General features: G+C 39.9%; 3 protein-coding genes across 21 annotated transcripts in view; 2 read left to right on the forward strand and 1 right to left on the reverse strand.

Moving 5' to 3' along the window:
- CNKSR2 (connector enhancer of kinase suppressor of Ras 2) overlaps positions 1-7,780 on the forward strand; it is a 230,123-nt gene extending 222,343 nt beyond the window's left edge. For 9 of the 12 annotated variants that reach the window (XR_014563096.1, XM_083734205.1, XM_083734212.1 and 6 more), the window contains 2 exons: positions 3,172-3,368; positions 4,231-7,780. Coding sequence is in view for 10 of the 12 variants with exons in the window: in XM_083734205.1 (XP_083590331.1) it covers positions 3,172-3,368; positions 4,231-4,446 (413 nt within the window). In the remaining 2 variants the exon portion in view is untranslated. The remainder of the gene's footprint in view (positions 1-3,171; positions 3,369-4,230) is intronic. The other 3 variants (XR_014563097.1, XM_083734216.1, XM_083734215.1) reach the window with 3 other exon arrangements.
- A 909-nt stretch (positions 7,781-8,689) lies between these two features.
- Positions 8,690-12,675, reverse strand: KLHL34 (kelch like family member 34). Its single transcript, XM_083734400.1, has one exon. It carries the CDS (start codon positions 12,171-12,173, stop codon positions 10,398-10,400), a length of 1,776 nt encoding a protein of 591 aa, XP_083590526.1. The 5' UTR covers positions 12,174-12,675; the 3' UTR covers positions 8,690-10,397.
- Positions 10,315-20,207, forward strand: part of LOC310842497 (uncharacterized protein) — a 34,811-nt gene continuing 24,918 nt past the window's right edge. For 6 of the 8 annotated variants that reach the window (XR_014563111.1, XR_014563112.1, XM_083734596.1 and 3 more), the window contains exons 1-3: positions 10,315-10,385; positions 13,733-13,856; positions 15,143-15,325. Coding sequence is in view for 6 of the 8 variants with exons in the window: in XM_083734596.1 (XP_083590722.1) it covers positions 10,352-10,385; positions 13,733-13,856; positions 15,143-15,325 (341 nt within the window). In the remaining 2 variants the exon portion in view is untranslated. Of the gene's footprint in view, positions 10,386-13,351; positions 13,492-13,732; positions 13,857-15,142; positions 15,326-20,207 lie in introns of those variants that run through there. The other 2 variants (XM_083734597.1, XM_083734598.1) reach the window with 2 other exon arrangements.

Raw genomic sequence — 20,207 nt, forward strand, 5'->3', positions numbered from 1 at the left:
GTAACAGAATAAGTAAGGGACACGGGTGCCGCTGTGGGTTAAACCACAGAGCCTAGAACTTGCCGATCAGAAGGTTGGTGGTTCGAATCCCTGTGACGGGGTGAGTTCCCATTGCTCGGTCCCTGCTCCTGCCAACCTAGCAGTTCGAAAGCATGTCAAAGTGCAAGTAGATAAATAGGTACCGTTCCGGCGGGAAGGTAAGCGGCATTTCCGTGTGCTACTCTGGTTCGCCAGAAGTGGCTTAGTCATCCTGGCCACATGACCCGGAAGCTATACACCGGCTCCCTCAGCCAATAAAGCGAGATGAGCACCGCAACCCCAGAGTCGGCCACGACTGGACCTAATGGTCAGGGGTCCCTTTACCTTTACCTTTAACAGAATAAGTGGAATCATACTCTTGGAATTGGAAGGGACCCAAGGGTCATCTAGCCCAACCCCCTGCAAAGCAGGAATCTTAGCTAAAGCATCCATGATGGATGGCCATCCAACCTCTGTTTAAAAACCTCCAAGGAAGGAGAATTCACCACATCTCATGGGAGTCTGTTGTACTGCTGAACAGCTCTTACTGTCAGAAAGTTTTTCTGAATGTTTAGTCGGAATCTCCTTTCTTGCAACTTATTTTATTTTCGTATTATGCCATCCTTGCTATCATTTGCAATACAACTATTGGGGAAGGATTTTAAAAAAACTGCAATGAAAGAGAGTTAGGGTTGTATCTCAGAGCATTTCCTATCTAAAACAAGTTATTTCTTTTTCTTTCTCAAGTTTACAACAATTTCTTATTTTCCACATGACAGATTTTACAAACGCTTAATGCAAAATTCTGAAGACTTTGGCCAAAAGTTAAAACTTGCATTGCAGTTCCTCAGTTTCATTCTTGTCATGTTCACACATGACCAATAAACAAAACTCTAGCAATGGAGCCAAGCTTTACATGTGGGGCAGCCTCAGTTTTTCTGTGGATCAAATGGGACAACATAAACAGGCTATATGAAAAGAGGTGTTAAAGAAGGCACAATCCACTTGCTGCAACTGGTGTCATCAGTGGTCCATACTGTTCTTCTGTGGTGTCTGTAAATAATATAAATCACAGAGTAATACTCCTCTGATCATTCCATCGATCAGTCTGGTGGTAACAATATCTGAGGATGGAAAACACTAACAAAGCTAGAAGAAAGATAAAACAAGTAGGGCTAATTTTATGCCAATCCTTCCCCACCCTTTCAGTCTTTTGTGATCAGTATCTCTGTCAATCACATCCACAATATGTCACAAACACTTTCAGTTGGATCCAGAATTAGATGCACAAGCAAAGAGCTCCTCCAGACCATCTTGTTTATGAATCCTGATTTGCTTGTGCAAAGCACAGACGGTTGGTTAGACTGTGTCCAGTTATTATTGAGCATTTCTTCTGACTTGTTTGTTTGGAGGTTATATGAAAATCTATTCATCTTCATTTGCTTGTGGGGTGTTTATATGTCTTTCCATTGATCAGTTGTACATTCCATACTTTTCAGTGCATTTCTCTGTCACTTTCCTAACTGCAAAAAGTCTGTTATTTTTAAAGTGTGGATGGGTTGCTGCAGGGGGGAAAGTGCTCTAATCCACTTCAGTTTCACAAACATATATATCTCACTTTGTACTTCAGTCCTTCTCACAAAATATTGACAATCTGCAGTTACCCAAATTTATAAAGACTGTTGTCTTCTTGTCTAGGTCTTGGCTAAAAAAGAAACCAACCCTGACATAGAAGATTAGGATAATTTAACATTTATATATTGCATTGACATACATTGTCTCAGTGATTCATACAAGATCTCTGAAAGGTAGGCCAGTATTAATATCCCCATATTGCACCTGAAGGTTTGAAGCTAAGAAAATAGTAGCTTAGCTAGGGCCATCATAGGAGTTCATGGTTATGATTTGAATCAGGAACTTCTCAGCTCCCATCTTTAGGCACTTTTCTACATCAAAATTTTGAATGCAAACCAATTCAGTTTCCATTGCATTTTTAGGGGAGCACTCCTAAATTATAAAGATGTAGCCACGGCATATATATGATGGCAAACTGTGAGATGCCATTAACTGTAACTCTCTAGACACATTGTTGTGGTGGTATGTTTTTGAGGCATTTGGTTATGAATCCTGTCAAATCAAAGCAGAAAGACATATTTGCCTGCCTGATTTCAGTAATTTGTACATTTTAAAAAAAACAACAACTATATTGTATTTGTGCAGACTAGAAAGCAATTCTTGACTTAGATATTTTATTGGAGCATTTTCTGTTTGGAGAAGACACTCTTCCTGCAGCAGTGTGTGTGCACTGATATGTATACGGAGCTCCAGTGGCTCATATATTTCAATTTAAAAGATTTTTGTGGCAGGAACTCTGTGTGCTCATTGAAGCCTGGTGCCCTCAAAGAGTATAGGATGAAAGTTCTGCAGTGTCATCCTATGTGTGTTTACTTGGAGGTAAATTGAGTTTGTTGGAACTTTCCCCTAAGTAAGAGTGTTTAGGAATGCAGACTTGATAGGTTAGTCCTCTTCTATTAGATCTTTTTGCCAAGCACAATGGAAGGATTCTTTAGACAGCCTCTCTTCCCTCATGGTTTGAATTGTGAGCCAATTATAAAATATATATACAGTAGATACATTTCAGCAAACAACACTCCCGTTTCAACATGTAACAGGGCAATGGGTGTGCCCTTGGAAGTGCACAATACAGTTCTCATCACCTGACTTTATACAGTTTTTGCACGATATAGATGATTGACTTTAAATTTGATCTTAATGTGACAAATTAATTCGGAAGCTGTATATTGATTGTCACATGATTATCTTTTTATATGTACCTGTGCTGGGAATTTGTAACTTACCATGACTTTCCACATTATATATGTATATGTATAGAAATATATGTATGGGGGAGATATATGCATACACATATATAAATATCTGCATGTTGCAAAATACTTGTATGCATGCGTAAGGATTGCTCAAGGATTGCTCAGTCTACACATTCCATGCCTTTTCTGTAAGGAAATAATTTCAGCAAAATTTTGTCATATTTGTATAGTTAAACTTCTTAAGCCTTGTCATGGAATTTAAAAGGGAACTGATTTAGGCTGATTTTTTTCAAACTATGCAGTTAATTTTCTCTGTGTCTTACAGCTGAAACCATAGAAGAAAAGCCTGCAGATTCCCTGCAAGATTTGTATCGGTCCTTGGAACTAGCTAGCTTGTCACCTTTAGGAGACCAGCAAATTTCTACAAAGATGGAGTACAAGAGGTATTTTATTAAAAGATGCAGTGATCCGGTAGTCAATGAAAAATTGCACCAGTTGCGAATTCTGAAAAGCACTTTAAAGGTGAGTTAATTAGGGGGTCAGCAAATTTCACAAAAGGAGAGTATCCTGCATAGAACTCGAGGGATATATTGCACATATTTAAAAACACATGGGCACTGGGAAATGCTGTACACAAAAGAGGTTCAAAGAAAGAAAGAAAACTTTAGTTTCTCAACAACAACAAACACGTTTACCTCAGTTCCCATTTTAATGAAGAGTTAATCTGCTTCTGGTCCATTCTGTGGTAAATGAAGACATTATCCATAAGCCTGGTGATATCACAGATATTTAGATACTATCATATTGCTTTGTGTACTTCAGAATATGAAATAATTTTGCCCAGCTTTCAAGATTTCTCATAGCAGTATAGAATTTTTTATGTATCCAGGTACCATGCTCTGAGAATTCCCTTTTTGCCAATACATAGTAAATAGTGTAATGATAAATATATTCCTCAGACACCAGAAAGAAATCCCTTATGTTCCTTAGCATCTCTTTCTGTTGATATGACAGAGATCCTCTTTATGTTCTATTGCTTGTCATTTTCTGTACCCCCCCACTCCCCCCCCCTTGTTCTTGGCTTGTTTCCATCACAGCTACATATACACTACTTTAGAAAAGTTTATTGGGGATGTTCCAAAATCTCAAACCACCACTAATTCAGAGCAAGCATTCAAATTAGTCAAAACACCAAACAGAGTGGTTTTCAGATTTTTTTTTAGGGAGCTTCCCACTGGTCTTAAAATGAAGCTATTAGGGATTTTATATAGAAATGGCATCTCAAAGTACAATGGTATCTCAGGTATGTTCTTTAAAAGCTAACGGCACAAGACGAAGGGTGCTTTGTTCCTCATTCTGAACAGATCTTTTTGTTTTCTCCCAGGCCAGAGAAGAAGAAGTAGCCATCATAGATAAAATTCTGGATAATCCAGATCTGACATCTAAAGACTTTCAAGACTGGAAACAAATGTACCTTGACCTGTTTCTGGATAGTTCTCAGAACAACCCTTCAGAGGACCTTGTAAATGACTCTGATGAAGTTGATGCTCTTCTAGACTCTTTAGCGCACACACATTCCTATATTGAAACACACGTATAAAAGAAAATGATTTTGCCTCTTTGTGGCACTTCAGACCTTTATCAAGTACACTGAGTAGCTTTTATATCGACTTACAGAAGATCTATTTTATTGTTTATGATATGAGTAAAGTATAAATTCCATTGTCATTGTGCGAATAAATACTTACATACTTTTTACGCTGCTGATGCTCAGTTTATGTTTATGTTTACAAACACTGGCTACGATCCAAAGAAGGAATATGTACTCGTGGGACAGAATCCTGCACATTTTGTTTGAAATTGGTGCTGAAGAGTCTAAACTACTTTTAAACCGAAGAGAAACACATGCATGTTGCTTTCCTTGGATCGTGACCATTGTCTTTAAGGATTAAAATATATATATTTTAATGAGTATATATTTTGGAGGATTACATTGATTTATCAAGTGAAAAGATGGCACAAGAACAGTGTTTTATTACTGATTGTCAAATATGTTTCCTATTTTAATAGTATCTTAACTGTTGTAATGAGTTACACTCAAAATACAGCCTTTGTTTTGGCCAGTGTGGGAATTAAACTTTTATATTTGGTGGAATATTTTAGATATTTTAAAAAATGAAAAAAAGTATAATGCTGTGATTAGGATTGCATTTTAAAAAGCGGTCAGGGAATAAGAGGGATAAACTGGACTTTCATAAGCTAGATTATATATTAAACAGTCAAAGTTTTTTTTCCAGTCTTTGAGGGATGGTTAACAGACAACCTATAGCACAGATTTAATTTGAGGATAAAGGGCTCTCTTTGTTTCAGTTATGGCAGAGACTGACTGGACAATATTATTGCCCTGTGTTGGCCTCTTCTGACTCTTTTGCAGAAAAAAATATTGTACTGTTAACCAAAAGTTTCCATTCAGTGATTTTTTTTGTTTAAGTCAAACTTTAAAATGTTTTGAATGTGCCAGCTCACATAAATTCCTGCTTTAAATATGAGACGTTCTGAAAACTCTGGTAAATAGGAAGGGGGCATAGGTGGGTGGGTTCAGCACATTATCAAAATACATAAATTTCCATACACAATTAATGTGGTTCTCAGTTTCCTTAATAGGCTGCTTTCCTACATAACACAAAAACATGCCATAGTGCTCCATGAAAAGGCCCCATGAGCTTGAGCAAAGAGTTAGGCTCATACATGCCTCCATCCCTTCTCCTTCTCCTGTAAGCCAGAGGAGGACTTCTGACTAGTTTACTTCCACTTTAAAAAATCTTGGATTATAGTCATGTTCAAACCATATATCCTGATTTAAAACAAACTCTGGCCAGTTTCCTAATAGTTCAGCTTCAAACAATGCATTATGAATCCAGAGTTTTTTTAAACTAGGATCCCTGGTTTCAACATAACTATAAGCCTAGATTCGTTAAAAATGAAACCATGCTTGCCAGAAGTCATCTTTCTATCAGGAGGAGGTGGAATATGCCTGACATCACGCTCATTGAAGCTCATCACAGCAATAAACTGTGGCTTAGCATTATATGCAAATTCAGTCATACAAAATTCCCAGAAATCATTATAAATAGGCTTTGAGCAGAAAGAAGGCTCAATGGGATATTCCTCTATCCAAAACAAGATCCATATTAATACAGAATTGCTTGCATGCCATGTGAAACTGATTATTCCGTTAGCACAAGTGGCATGACTGTAACCAGTGGCACTTTAACATTTCTTCTCATTCATGCGTTCCTCAGAATCCATACAATGTTTCTCCCAAACTATTGCACTCCTATTTATTTTCCATTGTCATCCCATTGTCTGATTTGCAGGTAATCTTTGAGTTTCCAGTGCAAGAGGTCCAGTGCAGGCCTTTCCCGATGTGAAACAACTTAGTGCCCTTGCGATGTGGAGGTGTGGCTTGTGATGTGCATGGCGATCGTATGTTATCCCACCCTTCTGTCTCTTCACCATTACCATTTTGGGGGGAAATACCATCCTTTGCTATGGAGCTCCTGGAGTTGAAAAGGTAGCAAATTTAGCTAGAGAAATTGGGGTTAAATGGACACAGGCCTTTTCCATTTTATCTTTTTATTTTGGAGTGCACAGATGAAGGGGGTGGTAGCATTATCAATTTCCACGTTCAATATAAATGCATACACACCTATAGTCTGCATCCTTGAGCAAGCACTAGAATGCATATACCTTCTGGTGTGTTTTTGAGGGAGGACGGAGATGAAATTGACACGCTGCTTGTCTAGTTCAGTTTGTTTTGCCATCTCTCTTGGAGCATATGCGAGCAAGGGTGGGCAGATGAAGGTCAGCAGCAGGAGCTGATCTAAACTCTTGGTAACAGGAAGTAGCTTTCCCTCTCCTTGGAATATCAGGGGAGGTAGTGAGGGAGAGGGTGCTGCTTACAGTGGCCACTGGTAGTTTCCAAGGCAGCAGTAGCAGCACTGGACACTCCAGTGTTGGAAAAGGGATGAGTGAAGTTTCCTTAGCATAGCTAAACCATCCGAGGAAGGTAATGCATGAGAGCTACATGTTACCTGATTCACCCTCAGTCAGCCTCGCCCTTGAATGACATTAGCAAAAATCTTTGTTTTGTGCTGATGATGTTTGGGAGATGCTAGGAAGCAAATTTCACTCCTCAGACATCCAGAAGAATGTTAGGTACCTTCGTATCACGAGACTCTTGTATTGCCAGGGGTTGGCTGCACTCTACATGCTTGCCCCAAAATTGGTCTGGAGATGCCCCATACAGCCAGCTTCCCAATAAGCAAAAAAACTACAGAAGTTGCAGCATTAATGATTAAACCCATCTGTGCCTGGCTCTATCTATCAGCACCTTAATGTTTGCCAAAACCGAGCATGACAAAAGAAAAAGTCCTTGTGGCTTCTTAATGCTTTTCTGCAGATGGGAGAAGTTGAGAGATGAGCCGATAAACCCCCAAATGGGATACATCTTTTAAAACCTTTCTTTCTTATGAATTGTACTCTCTCAGCTAGCTTCCAGCCATAGTCTGTTCAATGCAGTGAATGTACTTATAAACATTTAAGAGCACAATTATTTTCTGCTCTTGGGACTAAAAGAAGGATCAAAGGATTGCTTGTTTCTTTTCAGCTGCATTTTGGATTCCAAGCGTCTTGCAAACTTTGCACAACTGTACAGGAGAGTGGCCTTTTTACAGCTAATTTTACGTAAATCTGTATTCAATTAAGACTGAATGGCAATTCATGCATTAAGATTTGTATGAATTTACAGGTCCGGTCAACTATTTATATCATCTATAAGAATCTCTTTGTATAAACAAATTATTTGACTGCATGATTTGTTTGTTATAACTTGTGATATTTTGTATATTTCTCACATAAAAATGCTTGAACAATGATCGTGTTAATTGTTCCTAATGTTTTTTTTTTTTTACTCCTGCTGCATCCCCCTCTACATTTTATGAATTTACAATGTACATCAAGTGATATTTCTAGACATAACCATAGCCTTCTGGTCAAAATCAACCTGCAACAGGATCACTTAATAGTTTAATAAGGACTCCTGCATCGTACCAGAATTGCATAGTATCCTACATAGAAATAGGAAATAGCCATAGCTCAGTGGTAAAGCACATGCTTTGCATCTGAAAGGTGCCAGGTTCAATCCCTAGCATCTCTGGGTAGTGTTGAGGATGTCCCCTATCTCAAACCATGGAGATCTGCTTGCAGCTGACCTTGGACTAGATAGAGCAACAGTCTTGACTAAACCAGGGGTAGTCAACCTTTTCATACCTACCACCCACTAATGCATCTTTCTGGATGGTCAAATTTCCTTACCTCCCACCAGTGCTTGATGGAAGGAGGATTCAGCTTGTGCAGCAGAACCCCTTACTGCCCACCTGGAATCCTGAAACACTCACTAGTGGGTGGTAGGGACCTGGTTGACAACCTCTGCTCTAAACCATCTCCTGGTGTTTCTGATTCTTTAATCTGTAGCTTCATAAGATTCTTCTAGGTTGTGGATTACATAATACTGTTGTAAATGTTGTAAATTGCTGGCAAAAATTTCTCTGGGTAGAAAGGTCAGTGTAGACATTTACCTCACATGTTTCTCCTACACAGAAAGTCCTTCCTTCATTGATAAAGTATGAAGGTTGTATCTAGTAGATACATGTTCTAATGTTTGTATTTAATTCAAAGTACAGCTGTGAAGCTGGGGCTACTCAAGGCTTTCCAGTAAACAATCTGAAAAGGTGTGACTAATCATAGCTTCTTTCACACACAGGATAAGATTCACACGTGTGTGATCGTCTGATACTGTTGCTCTTATTTTATTGATTGAATTATCCTTCCACACTGTCTCACAGTATCCACAGCATGGATCACAGCATAAAATACAATAAAAGCACAGTCAAATACAGCATAATGAACACAAACCAAGAACCTAAAACTTAAAATAGAAAAAAGAATATGTGTTGCAACAGATAACATTAGACGTTTCTGGAATTTTTAAAAATGTCTGTACTATTTTCCTAAAGTTAAAAAAATATATTCATGAGCTACATGTTTCTTCCTACACTGAAGCTTCTCTGTGGAAGAAAAGGATTACAAATGCAGTACAGCTAGGAGTCTTTTAAATTTATACAAGGAACTGGTGGGTTTATGGAAATAGAGGCTCCCCAGAAACTTTAGAATGAGTGCCACTCCTTGACCCAGTTGGCTGTGTAACACTGGTACAGAGTGAGACCATGCCAACAAATTCTTAGGATTGGCCTATAGGGCATCTTATACAACTGCATCCTGTTGCTATGCAACAATAATTCTGTCTGCATGTTATCTTGCTGTAGACAGTGTTTGTGACTTCGTTCCAAGCATAAAATTCAGCCTCATCTTGTAAGACTGTCTGGCATGAAAGAGTGCCATTGTTTTTTTCATTGTGCTGCCTTCTTTGTACATTAGACTGAGAAGTGCTTCTGTGCATCTTCAGTGCTTTCAGACTAAAGGGATATGCTATAAAGTAGATTGTGTTTGAAAGCAAATATTTAAAATTATAAAGTTAAGTTACAGTCGGATTTCACACTCTGAAATCAAATACCATATCTGCAAGTCTGTGAATGAGGCATGGCTTAAAACTACTAAACCCCCTACCCTGGCAGTAATGCAGAAAGAGGCTGCTAATGCCTTTTTGAAGTCAAAGCAGAAAATTCCTTTACCTCTTCAAACAGAAATGCATCATGCACAATATACCCATGGGCAGCTTTTATAAGTGTCTGAAGCACAGAGTCATTCAGCAACTAGAAACAAACATCTCCATCCCATTTATGGTCCTAAAGGGCACAGAGTACAAGGTGTTATTTCTCGAATACAAGATACAATTGTTTCATGTTCCACTCAACCTTATAATAGTTAGACCAGCTGCTAACTCTTTGCCTTAGCTTAGAACAACTGTTTCAAAATTTCACCAATTAAAATGGGAAGCATGACAGAGATTTAAGGAGTGCAAAGTTTTGTTTGCTTTTTTGTGCAGTTTGCAGTGCTTTCCCCCATTCTGAAGCTTTGGCACGACTAAAAAAATGAACTGGGATCATGTGGACAATACAATAACATCATGCAATTATGCAGCCTCTAATTCCTGTATCAAATGAATACCTGCTTCAAACATAAAGTGAAGGTATGAAGAAAGAGACATATAAATGGATTCATCCATTCTATTATTTTTACTACAGTATGCCTATTTCTTCACACCTTCACTTTATGTTCTGCAAATCAGGTATTACCGGTAATTCACAGTTATTACTGAAAACAAAATAGTTGTTTCTGTACAGCTCCTATTGGCAACAAGTTCTTAGTCTTTGCCTGTTTTACTCTGTGATTTGAAATACAAAATTCAAGCCTATTTACTGATTCACAATATTATCTCTTAATATAGAATGGGACAACATTTTTAATATTTAGACATTCTGGAGATGTTACGGAATTGTCCTTGCAGATCATTTTATGGTGAGTTGTTACCTAAACAGTTAGTCTCTTTTGTTGTTGAATGTCTTTAGCATCTAGTAATTCAGAAAGCTCTAGCACAGCACACTGCAATCCATACCAAGGCAACGAAGCTTTGCATATTTCTTCCCAACAGTCATTGTCTATATCATAGCCCACCACATCCTGAGTTGGAATCTCCTGGGAATCTTGCCACTTCTTCCCCCCAATGAGAAGGGCAGTTTCCTCCACTACTGCCAAACCATAACTAAATCGATCATAGACCAATGGCCTTAGACGAGTCCATTGATTTTGGTCAGGATTGTATTTTTCAATTTCAGAGAATGGTTCATAAAGGCCTAAAAACGTAAAGATGCAATCTCTTATGGTGGCCATCTGATGCCCAAACCGGGCAATGCTCATGGGGGCTTGCTTTTTCCATTGCCCTTCTAGTGTGCTCAAAGAGTACAAATCCTTACTTGTGTTACTTTGATTTGTGCATTTGCCACCCGATATATAAATGTTATTCTTGCAAACAGTGCCGGCATGACCATGGATTTTGCATGGCAAATCTCGAACTTGTGTCCATGTGTCTCGGCTAATGTTGTAGGCTTCGACAGATGAATGTAATGATCCATCCTCACCTTGACCGCCAATTGCAATAATGGTGTTTTCTAGGATGCAACAAGAAAAGTGGCATCTTTTTTCTAGCATCCCGTTGATTTGTATCCACTTGTTAAATCTGGGGTCATAGCGATGGACTTTGTTTGTCACTGTTAAAGTGGGACTTTTCGTTTCACTTTGCAAATCTTCTATTTCTCCACCTAGCACATACAGAAAGTTTCCAACTGTACACACACAGTGATTTTGTAGTCGATCCTGCACCTGTGTTAAAATCTGCCATTTGTGATTGTAAACATCAAAAGCCACCACATCCCTGCTGGGCCCTTCATGTTGAATCATACCTCCAAGCAGGATAATCCGCGTCTTCTGGTTTCTCAGTGTGCTGTACTTATCCTGTAGAATAGGTTGCCTAAAGACGAATGAGTGGTAGTTTATTGCTTTTATGATTAAGCATTTTATGGGTGCTGTTAGAGGCACTTCTGATTGAGTGTAGACTTTTCTCAGATTTTCCACAGGAATAAGACCATATCGTATGTGTTCCAATAAGCTAGTTGTATGTGTCAGCCTCAATTTATCATACTTCAGCCACTTCAGCAATAGATCTAGCAAATTAGATTCTTTCACCATAGGCAGATCTGAACATTCAACTACTGCCTTCAAAGATCTGAAATTCAGTTCTAGCAGTTCTGCAAAATCAAGGTCTAGGAGTTTCCAGAAATTAAAAATGAGATATTTTTCTACAGCTGACAAAGCATCTGGAAGATAGAATCTTGCAGCAACATTGGCAGAAAAGCAGCAGTTCTCTAGGGTAAGATTGTTAGCCAAATATTGGCTGCACAAGACAATTGCCTCAGACACTTGCAGGTAGGTAGCGGCTTCCAGAGTGTCTTCCAGGCTGGCAAAAGACAAAGGCAACCAAGAAGTATAAATGAAATCCAGAACGTGTTGCAAACCAGTGGCTGAGATGACTTGCAGGTGAATGATGGCAGCCTTTGATTCTTTGGTATAACTCTTGAACATGGCCCTGAAGTAATCACTGGAACAGGCCAGCAAAGACTTGTGAGCAGGGAACTCATTTTCTTTCACCTTCAACAAAATGTCACACAACAAGCCTTCGCTGCGGAGGGTTTGGTACTGAGACAACACAGAACCACAATGTCCTTTGCAGTAGGACAGAAAGTAACTCATTGCGCAGAACAAAATGCTCTAAAGCCTTTTTGTCAATGAAAAGAAGGAAAGACACTGCAGCTGTGAAACTCAACTGGATGAGGAAGCACTTGAAGAACAACCATCAGCTCTGCTCCTTCAACTTAATAGAGCCCTTCACATCCCTTTCCAGTTTAGCATCCTGCTAGTACACATTGTTTCCTGCATTCATTCATTCATAAAGCTGAATTCAGTAACATCCTCCAGACATTTCTCTCACCTCTGTTTCCGGCACAGGAGATGGTCCACAGGAGATGAGAGCACTCGCTTGGCCAGCATCAGGTGACGATTTGTGCCAGCTCAGATGTCTCCCGTAGCTTTTCTTTCTCTTTAAGCTGATTAAATAGACCTTCTGCTGGTGCATCACGAATGGAAGGAGGAGGGCTGAACTTTGCTGCAGCTTTTGCTCGAGCTGTGTCTTTCACTCTTAGACAAGTTTAGCTCTTATTCCCCCAGGGCCAACAAGCCACGTATGGTAATTTCTCCTTGTAGGAAGTTTCAGCTGAAAATCAAATCAGCACCTACAGATTAGAGTGTTAGGATTTTGTGGACACACAGACCTTTAGCCTGGGAGCAGAAAGACGAGCAAAATATGAGGATTAGTCAGTGGTTTAATTTGACATGCATTTTGGAACCCTTTAGTTTATATGATATCACCATAACTCACAGTGACCAGAATAGAATGCAAACACTAGACCCCTTGTCATAGCTGTCCAAGCACTGAACTGAGATGGGTGAGGGAGAGAGAGAGGGAAGGGGAGGGGAAAGCAGTCATTTTACAAGTAGTGCAAGCCAGAGGATCTGACATTGAGTGACCTGGGTGGAAATCATGCGAGCAACACATTTCTTCAAAGGAGTGACAAAAATAGCCCTGAAATTATGTCATATAAAGCAAGCTCTGTTTATTGTGGGATCCAGGCATAAATGAGTTCCAAGCGAGCTTGAACTTCCTTGGACAGTCCATCACATGGCAGATTTGCAATGGGAAAACAAATGTAGTCAAATTAAATACAAGGAGTAAGAGATTATCAGTCCTTATCGCCTGTGTCTTGGAACATCCAATTCCATTCGGGGGCTAAAAACAGTCAGATGCACTCACCCTGCTGGCTGGCTGGCTGGCTGGCTGGCTGGCTGGCTGGCTTGTGACAACCTTTGGATCTATTTGATTGAAATGCCTTTTTCACAGCTCTCACTTCTAAGTAAAAAATAAAAAATGCAGGTATGTGAGTATGAAGGCTGACACAATCCTGGGGCAGGTACAAAATGTCTTTTGGAAAGAGAACCCTGGTCTGCCTTATTGGTAAGTTTCTGCTTTTGAACAATGGGGGTGAAATGTTATTATAATTAAGTCCTATCATATATGCTTGACCTGGTAGTTTACAAAGGGACACAGCTGATTATGTAAAGTGTTTATGTTTCCTGGGAGGATCTTGATTTCAGGCATATTAATGTATTTTAAGTGGATAAGACATTTGTCGCACACCACAAAGTATGCACCTCCTTTTTGATGTGATCTGTTCCCTGCTACTTTATTGTAACAGTATTGAACATGCTCTGGCAAAGCAATCAAGGACAAATAGCTATGGAATCCTGTCAGCCAGAGTGGGAACAAATACTCAAAGCAGTGACATTTTGCAGCTGTCCAGGCATATCCCATTTTACACTGTAAGTCAAGCTTTCAGTGTTTCTTCTATATATAAAAAATTGCACGTGCGTACGAAACTAGTGAGCCACAAGAAAGAATTCTAGCCTAGTTTTCTCCCTGACATTTGTTTTGTATGTAGAGGGAGATACATTTAATATGGGAAATCAAGAGAATTCAAACATACTATTTCTCCCCTTTCAGTCTGCATTGGTATGGCCCAGGAAAAACTGCACCATGTGACTGCTCTGATTCTATGTTTCTTTCAGCTGGTCCACATACGGTCACTTATCAATAGATGATTGCACTATTGAGTTGCGTTTTGCATGTATGAACGAGCCATTATGGATCAGATATTAAAGACAGGAGTTCCTTATCTCATAGCACACTGCTGTTCATATGGTGTCAAATCACAAAGAGCTACAAGTCTTAGAACGCTGACTCACCTAGTGATAAGAGCTCAAATAATGTGTGCACATGGACACACCTGCTCCTTGTGCTTTCAATTTCAGTTGGGGGAAGGTCAGTGTACATTATTTGCATGCAGAAGGCACCAGAGTTAGTCTTTGACATCTCCTGTTAAATGGATCAAATAGCAGTTTATGTGAAAGTCTTGACTACCAGAAAGATAGAATAATATTCTGGCTGGCCATAAGGCAACTTTCTGTATTAATCTGTAATTTTGATTCTATAGGTATGGTACTTTTATCTTTATGGTCTGTTGTTTGTATACAGTGGCGTAGCGTGGGTTGTCAGCATCTGGGGCAAGGCAAGTAATTTGCGCCCCCTAACCCATGGATTTGCGCCCCCTAACCCCCAGATGTTGCGCCTGGTGCGGGCGGCCTCCCCTGCGCCCCCCACACTACGTCACTGTTTGTATACCCTTCTGATGTAGGGTCAGGGGGGTTGAATAGGAAATGCATGCATCCTTGCTATACCACCTTTGGGTTTGGGCAAATTTGGCATAGGTACATGCCAAGTTAGTCAGCGCACCTGTGTGATAAAGCATGGATAAAGTTGTCCCAGCTGTCTGGAACTTGAGTCTTGCAGAAGTTGTAGCTGCCAAGAGGAGTGCAAATAGGCCTTTAAAATAAGGTGTGAAAAACAGGATAGCCTTTTAAAAGAGGAATCTGACAAAGGATCCCACCAGGAGCATAACTTAACAGATGTTTTGTTTTTTTAAATATTTTTCATTAGCCATAGCAATAAACAGAAATGATGAAAAATTCAAGAAAATGTTCGCACAATGATGTTACAGAGATAATCGTGGAAATTTCAGGAATTTAATTTTAATTTGAATATATTGCAGGGACAAAGAATCTTACAACAGACTCGACTTTCAAGGAAGGAGCTTGAGAATTACAAACAACTTATTATCTAATCTTAGGCACTGCAGGACACTGATGTGTGTGTGTGAATGTACCACTTTAGAAGAAAGGAGGTGGATTGTACCCAAAATGAGTGTGGATGGAGTTATGCTACAGAGTATGAGGTGAGAATAACTGGATATAGTTAAAGAAATGTAAAGTATGTAGATATAGAATTATAGGGTAGAATACAATATATGATAATATAAATGTTTATTATTGGGTTTAAGAGAGATCTTCTTTAAGAAAAAAATGATTAAACAAAGCCAACATTTGGGGAAAATAAGGAATATATAAGATAGATGCAGTAGATGGGGGGAAAGGGAAATTCTGTCTAAACTTTCAATCCAAAAATGTGTGTGTGTGTGTGTGTGTGCAAAATTTCTATACTGCCCTTCAGCCAAGGATCACAAGGTAGTTTATAATATAAAAACACAAAAATACAAAACATCATAATACACAATACAATACTCCCTCACCCAACCATGTAGTTTAAAAGGCCATAGATTGTTTGCTTAGCCAAAGGCTGGGACAAAGGGGTTTTTTTTGCCAGGCACAAAAAAATGCAGAAGAAAATTCTGCAGATTCCCTGAAGAAACATCCTAAAAATGATGGCAGCGAATGAGGATTGGAATATAACAATTCTTTCTTAGTTGTCCTGGAGTGATTGAATGTACCTGTATGTGATATCTAGGGTGTGTTGCAAATGGCAGAATGGATGCTCCCAGACCCACACCAAGGCCACGCCAACGCCTTGTTCTTCACAAATGTCACAGAAATGTCTGGGAAGACGTCAGAATGTTCAAAAGGAGTTTCATAAGAATGTAAGAAGAGCCCTGCTGGGTCAGGACAAAGGCCCATATAGTCCACCATTCTAGGCCACCAGTGACCAATCAGATGCCCACAAGAAGCCCACAAGCAGATCCTGAGCTCAGCAGCACTCTCTGTCCATGTGCAGTTCCCAGAAACTGGCTTCAAAAATATATTGCCTCCAACAATGGAGGTAGAACACAGCCGCCATGGCTAGATTGATAGTCTTAACTCCATGGATTTGTCTTCATCACTCTGCAAGCTTTGAGATGACACAGAAGCACACCTGGAATCTTTGAGTGGGCCACAGAGATGCCTTTATGCTCTGGCCTCATCACTAGTCTCAACAGAAGGATAAATTTATTGAGACAAATTAGTGGGACGGACAGGACATCATGGATTCCCTTGAATTACGGTCTCTCATAAGGCTGCAATACCAGGTTACTATGCATATGCCCTGGAGTAAACGTGTTTAGAACTGAGGTATGCTTTTGTCCTGTGCCACTGCCACTCCTGTTGATCCAACTTGGGCTGCAATTTGAACTACTGACCTTTCAAGAGCCGCTCATATCCACAGGGACAACTGAAGTATGTCAGATGTTCACCACATCTGAAGTCTGTGACTGACAGGTTTATTTCAGGTGAGTCCAAAGCCTGAATCCTCCTGGCTGACCCCGTATAACTGGCAACCATGAAAAGCCACCACTATGGCGGGCTGCAGGAATCCTGCACAAATGGTTCTTGGAGTGCATCAGTGCTGCATGAAAAGGAAGACCTGTGGGCACTTTGATGGGCTATTAGCAGGCAGAAAACATTGAAGCTTTTGTTCCTTCTAAGAAAATTGCTCACAGAAGATGTTGTGCAAAGAAAAAGGGTGCACTGAATGTTGAGCCTCGTTTTATGCAAACCTCTAGCAACTGTGATTTTAGCATGTACAATTCAGTGCATTCTCTCCTCCCTTTCAATTGTTCATTCTAAACTGAAGTAGCAAAGAAGTTGGTCAGAGTTGGTTCACTCTTGTTTAGCCATAGACTGTGTTTCTGCAAACTTTTTTATATTGGTGTAATGACATCAAAGGTCACCTTTATAGCATCAAATGACTCATTTGTATTGCCCTTGTGTATATCTACATGTACTTCCTCTCCAAGCTACAGCACAAGATAATTTCCTTTCTGTTGTGTTTCATTCTTGTTGGCTTTCCATGTTTCAATGTTGTTTTCTGCTTTATTTCTGCATACTCAGGTGTCTCTGAATGTAGAGTGGCCTACAAATTTGGGGATAAATAAATAAATAAATGATATTCTAGGAGGCAGGGCTCTGCATGTGAGCCCCACAGAGACTATGGCTGCATTCCTATACCTGCAGTACTGGGCATAAGCCATGTTGGACTTACTTCTGAGTTGAAGTGGGTAGGGTTAGGGAATAAACCTCACTTTCCTGTCTCCTCATACTCAGGCAAAAATCCCCCTTAATTCTAGAAGCTGGTCCTGTGCCACTTGCCAGACACTTTGAACTACACTGTTGACAATAGGGATTATCTTCTGCACATTTATAAGAAGTGAATGTGCACAGCACATAGGTCGTTTTGTTTGCAGTGTCTGGCTTTTTGTTACTGTTCCCTCAGTGCATTCTTTACATTTCCAGACCACATAATTATTCCTAATTTACTCTTCAGGAAATATTCGTTGTTATGTGTGAATGGAGAGAGTGAGTCTCACCCCCCTTCCATTACTTTCCAAGGCATAGTATAGCTTTTCTAGGTTAGAAATGAAGGAGACCAGGCCAGAGAACACACAAAGCACCAACTCCTGACAGAACCATCAACAGCCTGAGAGAACTGTTGGGGTAGTTCCTCCTACATCTGCCTTGCAGCTCTCTGTGACCTGAGGAAACGCAGAAGTGAGGGAGGCCAGACTGAGGAGCACGCATACCATCAGCTCCCATCAGCAGCCTGAGAGGACTGTTGGGGCAGCTGTTTCCCCACCTTCCCAAGGGCTGCCAAGAGCTGTGTGTCCTGAGGAAAGGCAGAAGCAAGGGAGCCCCATCAGGGAGCACACATACGACCAGTCCTCAGTTGGCCTGAGAGGACTGTGGCACTCTACCTTTTTATATAATGTATTTGTTTTAGGGTTTTAAAATTGTAAACTGCCTTTGCCAAAGGTGACATATATATTCAACTGAGAGAAAATTCTGAGATTTCAAGCAATGCCTTCCATCCAATATGGGCAGGGTAACTGGTGGGTCAGACAGGACTGTGGAAACTTGCTGATGCTTGTGAAAGTAAGATTCTTCACAGACCCAGAAAAAAATGGAGAAATGGTCTGAGCAAATTCTACAGTGCACCTGTTTTGCTTTCCTCACATTTGGATTGGATGTGATCCCAAGCAATTACCCTCTATTGAGAAAGGAGTAGTTGGCACACATGATGAAAACTTACCCTAGATATGTTAAAGGGCAGTTCCCTCAAGGTGCATACTTAAGATGTGATGTGATGTCTTATCACACAGACAAGAACCAAACTCTCCAAACTACCTTGGGCAAACGCCAACAAAAAGCTAACCTTTAAAACCCTTTGCATCTTGGGAAAGCCAGCTTTCTCTCCCATCTGAACATTCCTGCAAGTTGAGATCTAGTAGTGACAATTTACTGCAAGTGCATTTATCACTGTCAGATTACAGGTAACCACTTTTTCTGTCATAGTCCTGGGACAGCGGAACCATCTTCTGCAAAAATATTATCCAGATCTAGAACACCTGTCTTTGTTTTTACTGCAATTTTCTTTTGCGTTTTTGAACATGTTATAGTTAGAGCTGCAATGGCCACTTGCCACTACTTTTTAAAAATCTGAATTTATTTAAAGGTTTTAGATATATAGCATGTCTGTATTGGATGCTGGACCCTGTCTTTCTTATAATCAAAGGATTGGAAGAGTCCATTTCTCCCCCCCCCCCCCACAAATTCATAGCCAAATTTTCAACCTGATTTCATGACTGGGACCACAGAAGTGAAGAATGGTGTTTCTTCCAGATAAATTTGAATGCATGCTACCAGTGTGCAAGTGTGTGTGTGTGTGTGTGTGTGTGTGTGTGTGTGTGTGTAGAAGAAAAATGAAATAGTGAAGAAGGAACAACTCTTTGATTGTGAAGACACCTCCAGTAAAACCCCTTTCTCAATTATCCTTCCATTTTTCCACTTGGCATCTGATGTTTGCCTAAAACACCCCCCAAAACCTTGGGCTTGGAATTAAGTGGAAAGAAGATAGCCTTTCCTACTGTGTGGCAAACTGAGAAGCACAGCCTGTAGAATATCCTGTGTCTGTATTGAAATCAATACATCAAATCCCTGCAAATGGATTTGTACACGCTGTCATCTGAGAGTGAATTTTAGACTTATCAGGAGTTTTGTTACATTTGGTTTTATTATAAGTGGTTTCTGCCAAATTAGCTAAATGAAACTTTTCAGAAAGGTTACCACAAAGGAAAAGTAAAAGAAATGCACTCTCCCACACAGAACAGCCCCACAAAGGAACCCCAGGGTGCCTTCTAGGGCTGCTTAATTATACTCTCCAATAAAGGAAAAGGAAACATTAACACCTGCAAGTGACTTAAGGCCACCATTTCTTTTTTTCCTGCTTTTTCTTTCTGAAATCAAAAGCGGTAGTTACAAAATGGTCATTAAAGGATTTCAACAGACCTTGTGTCTTGAAACTATTATTAGAAGTTATAGATAACAGCTCAGAAGCTGGAAGTGGAAAACAGGAGCAAAGCAAGCCGTGTGTGCCTATATGGCGTTTGGTGGGGTGTCTTGTCTCATGGCATCTCATCTGTGCCAGTGGCGTGCCAATGGCCCTTGTGCACACTGTACAACAGATCACATAAATGAGGGAATCCTCTTGGCATACAAGATCCAATATAATTTCCTAAGTCTTTTCCAAAACATTACTTCTAGTTTTGTGTAAAAATCCTCCAGGCAACATTTATCACAAAATGTGGTCAGTTAAATTATGTCCATCTTATATGTTGCAAAGATGCAACTTTTGCATGGTTATATCATTTGTACCAGGCAATTTGAAGGGGTGGGGAATCTAAGTAGCATATAATGGTGAAAAATGGCTCTAAATGTTTGGTCAAGTAACTCAACCAGTTTCATATTTCTGGAACCTACAATTTAAGTGAAAGCAGTCTGCTTAATTTCCTT

Source organism: Podarcis gaigeae (assembly GCF_964106915.1).
Source record: "Podarcis gaigeae genome assembly, chromosome: 4".
Lineage (NCBI taxonomy): Eukaryota > Metazoa > Chordata > Lepidosauria > Squamata > Lacertidae > Podarcis > Podarcis gaigeae.

What these genes read in the sequence shown, in the direction of transcription:
- KLHL34 (XM_083734400.1), bottom strand. Translation starts at nt 12,173, where the DNA reads ATGAGTTACTTTCTGTCCTACTGCAAAGGACATTGTGGTTCTGTGTTG.